The 12,709-nt window shown below is 35.1% G+C and overlaps 1 protein-coding gene and 1 non-coding gene across 2 annotated transcripts; one reads left to right on the forward strand and one right to left on the reverse strand.

Annotated features, from left to right (window-relative positions):
• The first annotated feature begins 3,598 nt into the window (after nucleotides 1-3,598).
• LOC128039394 (small nucleolar RNA R71) lies at nucleotides 3,599-3,705 on the forward strand. The gene has a single exon (XR_008193898.1). It is a non-coding gene; the product is annotated as a small nucleolar RNA R71 (small nucleolar RNA).
• A 4,379-nt stretch (nucleotides 3,706-8,084) lies between these two features.
• On the reverse strand, nucleotides 8,085-8,766 carry LOC105789630 (uncharacterized). Its single transcript, XM_012617000.1, has 2 exons — nucleotides 8,416-8,766; nucleotides 8,085-8,315 (listed from the first exon to the last, which is right to left on the reverse strand). The coding sequence occupies exons 1-2, from the start codon at nucleotides 8,764-8,766 to the stop codon at nucleotides 8,085-8,087; spliced, it is 582 nt and encodes a 193-aa protein (XP_012472454.1).
• Between the last annotated feature and the right edge of the window lie 3,943 nt (nucleotides 8,767-12,709).

Here is a 12,709-nt window from a genome sequence, read left to right on the forward strand (position 1 = left end):
CTTTTTTTCTGTTACCGTGTAATTTAGTTGACCTCCTGTCAGAGTTCGACTCGCATAGTAGATGTAATGAAAAACTTTGTTGCTTCGCTGACCCATGTCAGCTCCAATCGTGGGGTCACTTCCATCACACATCAATTAAAATGGCAAATCCAGTCTGGTGTGACTGTTATAAGTGCCAAGACTAACCGACTCTTCAAATCATTGAAAGCTCCTAAGCACTCCTCATCAAATTTAAACACCGTGTCCTTCTCCAATAATTTGCATAAGGCTTTAGCAACTTTGGAGAAGTCCTTGATGAATCTTCGATAGAAACCGGCTTGGCCCACAAAGCTCCTAACACCCTTTATAGATATTGGAGGTGGGAGTTTCTCAATAGCATCTACCTTTGCTTTATTTACCTCGATTCCATGTCTTGTTATTTGATGCCGTAGAACAATACCTTCTCGTACCATGAAATGATAGTTTTCCCAGTTAAGTACAAGGTTTGTTTCTTCGCATCGCCTTAGTACCTTGGCTAGATTGGCTAAGCAATCATCATATGTATCTCCGAATACTGAAAAATCATCCATAAAAACTTCCAAATATTTCTCAACCATGTTAGTAAAAATAGACATCATACATCTTTGAAATGTAGCAGGTGCATTACATAAACCAAATGGCATGCGCCTAAATGCAAATGTATCGTACGGCCAGGTGAATGTTGTCTTGTGGTGATCTTTCCATGCTACTGTAATCTAATTATTCCCTGAGTATCCATTAAGAAAATACTAACAGTCTCGCCTAGAGGTGATCATGGATTGGGCTACCCGGCCCGACCTGACGGCCCGCCTAAAAAATGTGAGGGTTCGGGTAAAAATATAGGCCCAAAATATGAGTTTGGGGAAAAAAATGAGGTCCGTTTAGAAAACAGGCAGGGCCTCGGGTAAGACTTTTTTGGCCCGGGCCCAGCCCAAATTATATATTAAAAATATATATTTATTTTTAATTAAATATATATTTTTTGGAGTTTTAATCCAAATTATATATTAAATATATTTTTTATTTTTAATCAAATATGGGCCGAGCCGGGTCGGGCTCAGGCTTAGCAATTTTCTTTCGGGTCAGGCTTGAACAAATTTTTAGGCTCATATTTTGGTCAGACCTGGGCCTAAAAAATGGGCCTAAAATTTTATCTGGGCCTGGCCCGAACCCGATGATCACCTCTAGTCTCGCCCTGCAAGTCTATCAAACATCTAGTCCAAAAATGGCAAAGGAAAGTGATCTTTCCTAGTTGCCTTGTTCAGCTTCCGGTAATTGACGCAAATTCTCCATCCTGTAACCGTTCTAGTCGATATCAACTCGTTATTCTCATTTTCAATGACCGTGATACCTCCTTTCTTTGGCACGCACCAGACCGGACTTACCTATAAACTATCTGAGATGGGGTAAATTATACTCGCATCTAACCGCTTGATGATTTCTTTCTTTACTACATCCTTCATGATGGGGTTCAGTCTTCGTTGTCCATCAATCGTCCCTTTTTCGCCATCTTCTAAGATAATCTTGTGCATGCATACAGATGGACTAATTCCGCGAATATCGGCTATGGTCCATCTGATAGCCTTCTTGAATTATTTCAACACCAGGATGAGTTTCTCTTCTTGCTCAGTAGTTAATTCTGCTGAAACAATCACAGACAAAGTAGAAGAGTTACCTAAATAAACATTATTTCAAATGTGAGGGAAGTACCTTCAGTTCTAATTTAGGTGGCTCCTCGATTAATGCTTTTGGTTGGGCATAATCCCTTTTCTCTAACTCTAAAGATTCAAAGCGGGATTGCGGATTAAATCCCCTTTGATTAGCTTCTAACAAAGCTAAGTATTCATCATTCTCTTCATTATTTGGAGGATCTGATGTCAAACTTTGTTCCAATGGGTCCACAACATAGTTGAGTTCCTTCTCCACGATTAAATCCTCTAAATCGAACACTGAAGAACAATCTTCAATTGTGTAAGGAAATCACATGGACTTAAAAACATTAAATGTTACCTGATCATCCTGAACACGTATAGTAAACTCTCCCTTTTGCACATCAATAAGGGTTTTTTCGGTTGATATGAATGGTCTTTCTAGGATGATTGGCACCTCTTTGTCTGCTTCAAAGTCTAGAATCACAAATTCAGTAGGAAAGATAAATTTGTCTACACGTACCAATACGTCATCGATTTTTCCTTCTGGATGTGCTAAGGATCGATTTTCACCTATCCTCAACTTCCTAAATATTGACATGGGCATCAAGTTGATACTCGCACCCAAGTCACATAGTGCCTTACCACAATATGTTGTTCCAATATTGCAAGGTATGGTAAAACATCCAGGATCCTTCAATTTTGGGGGTAGTTTGTCTTAAAGATATGCACTGCATTCCTTTGTTAGGGCTATCGTCTCAAATTCTCCAAGCCTTCATTTTTTAGACAGGATATCCTTCATGAATTTGACGTAGTTCGGCATTTGATCAAGTGCTTCAACCAACGGAATGTTGATATGAAGTTGCTTGAGTACATCTAGGAGCTTCTTGAATTGGATTTCCTGCTTCTGAAGTCTTTGAGGGTAGGGTGGTGGAGGTTTCTTTATTGGAACTGGTTGATTCATTTTCTGTGGCAATTCTGCATTTAATGGAGTTATTAGTTGATCAGAATTAGCTAGTTCAGAAGTTACCTTGTCAGGTTTTACAGATTCAATTTTCGGTGAAACTCAAATTTCAACACTCGGTTGAACTTCCTCTGAGTCTTGAGTGTCAGCTGGCTCCTTCTTAACTTCGACAGAATTGGGCTCTAAATTCTTTCCACTCCTCAATATTAACATTTTACAATGCTCATTCCCTGGATTCCTCAAATTCTTCGAATCACTAGGTAAAGCACCTTGTGGTCGGTTTCTGAGTTCAATTGCAAGCTGACCCACTTGATTCTCCAAATTCCTAGAAGAGGCATCATTTTTTGCCATGTATGCCTTCAATAGATTCTCTAGGCTATTGTATGGTTCAGCTTGGGTTGGTTTTTGAGCATGTTGGGAGAAACTAGGTGGCTGGGTCGATCTAGGTTGGACATAATTGTTACTGGTTCCTGCCCCTTGGTTACTCTAGGAAAAATTTGGGTGGTTTCGCCATGACGAGTTATAGAAATTGGATTGCAGCCATTGCCTTCCTTGATTTTGGTTTTGGTTACCCATGTAATACACAGATTCTGGGTTCAGTGGACATTCTTCGAACAAATGTCCTTCCCCACAATAGACACAGGCTACATCTTCAGATTGATTCAGTGGCTGTGCTGCAAAACTATTACACCCATTAGTTGTAAGATTTTTTAACATTGAGGATATTGATGATACCTGAGATGCGAGTGAAGTAACAGCGTCTACTTCATGTTTTCTAGTGACTGGTCTTCCTGACGCTGCTCAATTGGTTGGCCATTGGTAATTGTTGCTGGCAATCCTCTCAATGATTTCATAAGCCTCATTATAAGACTTAGAAATGAGAGCGCCATTAGCAGAAGCGTTCACTACCATCTTCGTGTGAGCATTGAGACCATTATAAAATGTCTCAAGTTGTATGTAATGTGGGGTTCCGTGATGAGGGCACTTCTATAATAATTCTTTGTACCTTTCTCATGCCTCATACAATGACTCATCATCCATTTGTTGGAAAGCAGTGATCTCGTTCCTCAACTTAGCATCCTTGCCAGGCGGGAAATACTTCAAAAGGAATTTTTATGCTAACTCTTGCCATGTGGAAATTGAGTTTGGTGGTAATGTGTTCAACTAAGCTCGAGCTCTATCCCTTCGTAAATATGGGAACAACTTCAATCGTAATGCATCTTCGGGTACTCCGGCGAACTTGAAAGAATCGCTTACCTCTATAAACAGTCTTAAGTGTAGGTGAGGATCTTCGGTAGGCATTCCACTGAATTGGCCCACTGTCTGAAGCATCTGGAACATGACTGGCTTCAACTCAAACTGTTGTGCCTCAATTTCGGGTCTCCTAATACCCAGATTAAGATCATGAAATATTGGCATGACATACTGTCTTAAAGCTCTATCCCTATCATCATAAATAATGATAAGATTTTGAGAAAGGTTTTCTCCATTTCCTTGATTCGAATTTTCGAAGTTCATCTCTTAAGTCCTTCTGTGACTTGCTTGTCTTCTTCACTATCGAAAAGTTCGTTCAATCTCAGGGTCTACAAGGAGTAAATCGATAATTCAGCCGATACTCATAAACACTTGAAATAATAACAGAAAAAATTAACTAATTTAAAATTTGAACAGAAAAATAAACTAAAATGAAGAACTAACTTCACAAATAATGACTTTTTTAAAACACAGTCCCCGACAACGACACCAAAAACATGGAGCGACGGAAATGTGCAAGTGTACACAATCGCAACAAGTAATAAAGAGACAAGTAAATGTCGAGTTATTGTACCCACAGGGCTGTGAAAAGAATTATTCATGAATGCTATTTAAAACACTTTGGTGAAGAAAAATATTTTGTTTGAAGAGGGTGATTAAAAACTAAGATTTTAAACTAAGTAAACTAAATAAATAAATCTCAAATGCACGATTTCAAAATATGATTTTAATCAAGATGACATAATTGTGTTAGATTAATTACATTTCTTAACTTAGAATTATTAAACTCATGTTTATATTGTTACGAATAAGTTCACGGCAACTCGATAATTTGCTAACTTATGAACATACTCACCTACCAAAATCCATTCATCTCTTGACTATATCCCAATGTTAATTCAATTGATTAAACAAATCTTAATAGGCAAATATGTTGTTGCACATACATACTTATTAAATCAAAATAATCTCTTTTACATATCCCTATGTCAATTCAAACAATTAACTCGATTTAATAAGCACATAAAAGACTATGTGAGATAACAAAGTATCCTTACCTTGAAACAGTTTAATCACAATAATCTTGCAAGTTATGCAACGCAAATGTATCGTCAGATACCGTTGCTAATATAACCCTCAGCTACCTTAGCTGATTAAACATGCACTGATTAAGTACTGTGTCAATTAATTACAATTTCAATCCGTTTAAATATTTAATTCATTAGTTACCTAACAATTGTAATGCAAGAATAACTTAGTCATGATTTTACTTAATCAAGCATCTTACCGAGGCCTATAACAACATAAACACAATTTTAATAATTTTAACAAACAAAATGCATTCAACCTAACATGAATTAAATTCAAGTGAAATTGATTAAATTAACCATTCCAACAACATAAATATTCATAGATATGTTTAGCATAACATCAACAAAAATTAAAGAGATAGGGAACAAGAATCGAATTCGGTGTTTTTCCGTGGCTTGACTAGTTGCTCTATTCTTTCTTCTCTGTTTTCCTCGTCGACCAAGGCTACTATAAACACTTAATTGCTGCTCCAAATGGCTGATAAATGCCCCTTTCCCAAGAGGAGAAATTGGCAAGAGAGCAAGGGAATTTTGGAATGGAAAAGAAGAGAGAAAGTGGAGAGAATAAAGGAAAGATGTGAATGCTTGAGATGTGTTTTTCAAATGACCAGCCTAAGGGGGTTTTTATAGCTGAGGAGGGCTGCTAAAAATAGCTAAAATTATCAGCCAAAGAGCCCTCCCTTGGCCGGCCACACATGTGGCAAGGTTGATAGTTTCAACTTTGCTAATTTAAGTTTGGCGCAAATCTATAAAGCCACCAATTGTGGAGGGGTTTGAATACAACTTGAGCAAGTCTTCAAGGGCCTCTTTGTAAGCTTAAATAATCAGCTAATAAGTTGATTTGGGTCAGCTCTTCAGACAGTTTTTGGGCTGTCCATTTCTTGGTCGGTTCGGTTCACTCGGTTCAGTTCAACTGGACCGTTTTTTCATAATTAATTAATAATAATTTATTAACCCAAATTAAATTGGATATAAATTTAAATTAAAATTAATTATATTATGAATTAATACATATAATTTTGGACCGTCTTAGGCTAAAATTTAGTTCGCCTCAATACTTTATATTGCTTCTTGGTTTTGTGATTCTAGTAGTGTCTGCTGAGCCATTTTTCGCCCTTTGTGCAAATCTGTTGAAAATAACCAAAATTCATCAAAATTAATTATAAAATTAACTAAAATTCAACATGTTCATATTTTAAGTGCACTTTATTTATTTTGTAAAAGCTATTTATTTTTTTGATAAGAATTTTATTGAAATTGTATGATTTTAAGTTAAAAAAAGGCATGTAAAAATATGTAAATTTCCATGTTTCCAACTCACAAATCCTATAGAATGCCAACTATATCCAATGGATCCACAATACAATGTTGCGAATATAATCATACATACAAGACATAAAATCTGATGTTTAAGCACTTAATTTAAGATGTAAAAATGTCATTAAAAGCATATAGCTTAACAATTTCAACATCAATATAATAAAGCACAACAAATGCCTTTGACCATGAATCTTTAACCAATCATAACACCAACATAAAAGTGCTCAAAAATTCAATAACTCATATTCCAATTAACAATCCATTCAATCAAAATAATCATGCCAAAAGTTTAACACACAATTTTCCAAAAGCCAATTGCAATAATGCTCTTATAAAATAAAATAATTTTTTGCAAATCCAACCAAATAAGATGCAATTAAGTCATTAAAAAAACTATTTAAAACTTCAATTTAACATATAACTAGACAAATTTACCAATAGCCTTTAAAATCACTCACCTCCACACCTTGTCATTTAAACAAAAGTGTGTTCAAGTAGGTAATTTTTCGATTAGTATCATCCTTATCTCAGTGTGAAGCTTTAACAGAGACAAAATATCCATTACAAACTAACATTAAAATCAAGAAAGTCAAAATTTCATAGACTATACGGATCTAAATTGTTTCTCTAATTTACCTTACCAAAATTACATAGTTAAGTTGAAATATAACATTAATCAATTAAACGACCTTTTCAGCACCATAGACCACTTCTAAACTTCATTCCTAGTCCATTAACATAAAACTAAGTTTGAATTTCATTTATTAAATCATTTTAAAATTTTCCAGAAAAGTAACTCATCTTCTTGATTAAAAATGAATTTATCAAAACTGATCAACCAAACGAGTTTGATCTCTTGTTTTATGATTAAAAACCTCTTAATAAACATATTTTGGGATTAGACATCCATTAAAACTTGGATTCCAACTCAAAATCATCGATTCACCATTGTTAAGTTCCATGTTCAAGAAAGAAAAAATCAAAACTTGAAAATCCAATTTAATCAATTTATATAGCAAAATAATGATTGAAAACAACTTAAAAAAGAATTTAGAGTTGATAATTACCTTTAATTGATCTCAAATCATCAATTTAGAAGATTGAATTAAGATCCTTGAAGAAATTTCAGATAGCTTTTGCTCAACTTTGGAAAACTTTTATAGAGATTTTGGAGAGAATTTTGAGAGAGTAAAAGTTTAGATCTATTCTCTGATATGTGGTCTATGAAAATGCGCAAAAGAAAAACAAGAGAAAAAGCTCTGAATTCGAGTGAAAATGATGTGCAAAGTGAGGTAGTTGCAGTGTTTTTAAAATTGAAAACCCCCATTTGATTTTCAAAAATTGGGGAAATTGCCATCAGACCACTCCCACATTTACCTTGTTTTACAAAATACTTATTTCTCGCCAAAATTCCAAACATAAGGATAATTTGCTATAAAACTACTCTTACATTTCCATTGTTTTGCAAAATGGTCCTATTTAGTTAATATTTTAAATTCTCTCAATTAAACCCCAATTTTAATTTAATTTTCAATTCTAATTACACCAAAAATATTTATTTTACCCAAAAATTATTTGAAACCATAAAATTAAAATTTCTAAAAGTATTTTTATTTTTCGGAATATTATTTACTGAATTTTCAATGAAATTAAGCTAACTATATTAAAAAACACTAATAAACCCAATTAACTCCTAATTTACACTCTGAACCCGATAAACTTACATGAAACTACTAGACCTATTTTCAGGGCCTTACAACTCTCCCCCTCTTAAAATAAATTTTGTCCTCAAAATTTACCTAAATCGAACAAATACGGATACTGATGCCTCATGATATCTTCCGACTCCCAAGTGGCTTTCTCAGTCTTGTGGTTGCGCCGCAAAACTTTCACCAATGGAATCGTCTTGTTGCGTGGCACCTTGACCTCACAGTCTAAGATGACAACTGGTTTCTCCTCATTTGAAAGTTTAGATTGAACTTCAATCTCCTCAACAGGAACAACATGAGAAGATCTAATCTATACTTTCGAAGATGGAAACATGGAAGACATCGTGAATGCGCTCAAGCTCAGGCGGCAACAGAAGACGATAAACAACTAATCCAATTCACTCAATCACATCGTAAGTCCTAATGAACCTCAGACTAAGCTTACCCTTCCGCCTGAACCTCAAAACCTTCTTCCAAGGTGAGACCTTCAAAAACACCTTATCACCAACTTGATATTTGATATCTCGACATTTCAAGTTAGCATAAGAATTATGCCTATCTGAAGCAGCCTTCAACCGCTCACAAATAAGTTTCGCCTTGTCTTCGATGTCAGACCAACATAGTAGAGCCCTACATTTCCTACCATAAAGTGCCTCAAACGAAGCCATCTGAATACTCCTCTGGTAACTGGTACGTGAACTCAACCAATGGTAAATGTCGATCCAATTGCCACCAAAATCAATAGCACAACTCTTAAGCATATCCTCGAGAATCTAGATCACCCTCTTAGACTGACCATCTGACTTTGGATGATACGTTGTACTGAAATGTAGCTTTAAACCTAAAGCCTCATGCAACATCTTCCAAAACCTTGACGTAAACCGTGGATCTCTGTCCGATATGATAGAAATTGGAGCTCCATGTAATTTGACAATCTCCCTAACATAAAGCTCAGCCAACTGCTAAAAATTGTAAGTCATACGCACAGGCAAGAAATGCACACACTTCGTAAACAAATCCACTGTCACCCAAAATGAATCCTTCTGAGATGGAGTCAACAACAAACTTAAAACAAAATCCATTGTGATTCGCTCCCATTTCCACTTTGGAATCTTGATCGGCTGAAGCAACCCAGGTGAACGTTGATGCTTAGCTTTAACCCTTTGGCAAACTAAACATCTACCAACAAAATCAACTACGTCCTTCTTCAATCCAGGCGCACATTGATGCTTAGCTTTAACCCTTTGGAAAACTAAAAATTTACTAACAAAATTAGCTACATCCTTCTTTAACCTAGGCAGACATTGATGCTTAGCTTTAACCCTTTGGTAAACTAAACATCTACTAATAAAATCAGCTACGTCCTTCTTCAACCTAAGCCACCAATAAAAACTCGAAGATCATGATACATCTTGTTCCCACCAAGATGCATAACATATGGACTACTATAAGCCTCACTAAGGATCATATGTCTCAGATCCTCGTCCATCAGAACACACATTCGACCTTTGAAATAAAGGACACTTTCAGCATTGAGACCAAAATCTCCAAGAACACCTAACTCAACTTGATGGATACAACATGTCAAACTCTCGTCGAACGATTGCCTCTCTTGAATTTGCTGTGCAAGGGTCGAATTCACCTAAAGCTCAACTAATAAACCTTCATCCTCAAAAGTCAACAACTTCATGAACATCATCCTCAAGCCAACCAAATACTTCCCACTTAAGGCATTAGCAGCAACATTCGCTTTTCCCAAATGATATTCAATCACACAATCGTAGTCCTTTAGGAGCTTAATCCAATGTCTTTGCCTCAAGTTCAACTCCTTCTGGGTAAGGAGATACTTAAGACTTGTGATCGGTATAAATTACACACCTTTAGCATACAAGTAATGACGCCAAATATTGAGTGCAAATACTACAGTAGCCAATTCCAAATCATGGGTCGACTAGTTACACTCATGCGGCCTCAATTGCCTTGACGCATAAGCAACTACCTTTCCCTCCCGCATCAGCACACAACCCAATCCAATGTAAGAAGCATCACTGAAAACAACATACTCCTTACCAGATTCTTGTTGTGTCAATACAGGTGCTTCAGTCATAACCAACTTTAGCTTATCAAAACTCTTCTGCCTCGCATCTGTCCACTCAAAAATAACATTCTTCTGGAGCAACTTCGCCAACTGAGTAGCAATACTCGAAAATTCCTCGACAAAACAACAATAATAACCAACTAAGCCCAAGAAATTCCTGACCTCAAACACAATCCTCGGTGGCTTCCAATCTAAGATTGCCTCAACCTTATTTGGATTAACCCGAATACCGTCAGCTAAAATGACATGACTAATAAAAACCCCTCTCGAAGCTAGGACTCACACTTGCTCAGCTTCGCATACAATTGATTTTCCTTCAAAACTTGAAGAATCAGTCTCAAATGCTCGTCGTGCTCATCCTCCGCTTGAGAATACACCAATATATCATCTATGAAAACCATAACGAATTGATCCAGATAGGAATGTAATACATATTTTATCATGTCTATAAATGCAACAGGTGCATTTGTCAACTCAAATTGCATGACAAGAAACTCAAAATGCCCATAACGAGTCCTAAACACCATCTTAATAACATCCGCATCCTTCACCTTCAACTGATACTATCCAGATCTCAGATCAATATTCGTGAAAACTGAAGCTCCCCAAAATTGGTCAAACAAATCATCGATCTTCGGAAGTTGATACTTATTCTTGACTGTCAACTTATTCAGTTGGCAATAATCAATGCACAGCTTCAAAGTCCCATCATTCTTCTTCAAAAATAGAACTGACACTTCCCATGGTGACACACTCACTCGAATGAAACCCCGATCCTATAATAGCCTATTTTTAGTGGTGTTAGAAAAAAATGGTTTTGGGGCCACAAATTTGACGAGTAAGTTCGTAAATGTTATATAATAATATTTAAGAGTCAAATATAATATTAAAATAAAATTTGAGTTGACAATTGATGCTATTCGAATGAATAAATAGGTTCAAGTGGTAAGATCCTAAAGTCAACTGATTTTAAAAAGTGAGGATAACAAAGTTTCTTTGCATGTAAGCCCCTAAACTATTTGTTTATCATAATTTTTATGTTTTTGAGATCTTTGCAACTAGGTCCAACTAGCCCATATCTTCGTTTTTGAAACTGTTAAAGATTTTGAATATTACCATTGATGAATCTTTGTGATTTTAGATGTTAAATGATAAATTTGAAATATTATTTTTTATTTATAAGTATTTTGATAAGTGATTTTTGATGAATGTAACAATTAGGGATTAAATTGTTGAAATAGTAAAAATATAAGGACTTGATGTGCAATTTTTATAAATATGGGTTGTATTGGAAGCTATGAAGATTCAGTTGACCTGGGTTTGCAATAAAAATGGTTAATTTGCATGTTTTAGGCTCAGGGACCAAATTGAATAAAAGTAAAATATTGGTGGCAATTGTGTAAAAATGTCAAAAATGACTAAATTGCATAAAATGAATTAGTTTTTCTGTCTAAATAAATGAACTTAATGAAATTATTAATTTAGATCAAGAATGAGTGGAAACTCGAAAAAAAAGAAAAACTTACCAAATAGCCCCTGTACTTTTGACATTTCTGTAATTTAGCCAGGTAAGTTTGTATAGTTAAATAACACTTTAATGTTATTATGAATGATATGTTAATTTGTTAAATGTTATGTAAAAATGAATGGTGAAAATTCAATGATGCTATGATGTCTATCGAGCCCCGTTTGAACATTAGGAATTCGTATGATACAAATGACATGTCATTAGGGTTTACATGTTTCGGGTGCTAGTCTTGAATGCCTTACCGATGGCTGAGTTCTTGCATTTGTTGCAGATACTCCATAGCTCATGTAAACAAGCCCATTTCACAGCTCGTGTGAGCAATGATGTAAATGAAATGAAAGGTTATGGTTATATGTTTAGCACACTTCGTGTGAGCTATCCCACGTATCCGATGATATTCTAAACGGTTCAATGGGCATAAAAAGGAAAGGAATGGTAAGTGTTTAAAAGAAACTATGTCATGTATTTATGAAAAGGTTGAAATGGTAAGTTTCATTGAAAGTATGGTATGTTAAAGAAAATGATGAGTTCAAACAAATTATATTCCAAATGGAATATATGCTTATGTTCATAAAAGGGTGGTAAGAATCAAGGTATTTATTTTCTAAGGAAATGGTTTATCACGTGGTTGGTTTTTATGCTTACGTCTTATATTGTGCAAATGAAATAGGTAACAAAAGGTAACAAAATAGTACGTTCAGATTTGAGATGTAATATGATGAAAAGGGGATTGATGAGTTAAATGATGTACTTATATGTGAGAAAATTATGTATGTTATGGATGAATTTACCTAGTTCATGTACAAATATACTAATTAGTGAATTGATGTTGTTATTTAATTTTATTCTAATTAAATGAAATAGACAATAAGTAAATGGAATGGTAAGAAAGTAAATGGAGTGGTTCGTAGTATTATGAAAAGGTTAATGGTTGAGTAGTACGTTTTATAAATCCTATTATGTTAGGAATGAAAAGTATATGTGATATTGATGAACTTACTTATTTATGAGTTGTTGGTTATAAAGTTTGATAAACTTTGTGGAATTGGTATAGGTTTATAATTACCCCATAAAGTTC

The sequence above is a fragment of the Gossypium raimondii genome, chromosome 2, assembly GCF_025698545.1.
Source record: "Gossypium raimondii isolate GPD5lz chromosome 2, ASM2569854v1, whole genome shotgun sequence".
Lineage (NCBI taxonomy): Eukaryota > Viridiplantae > Streptophyta > Magnoliopsida > Malvales > Malvaceae > Gossypium > Gossypium raimondii.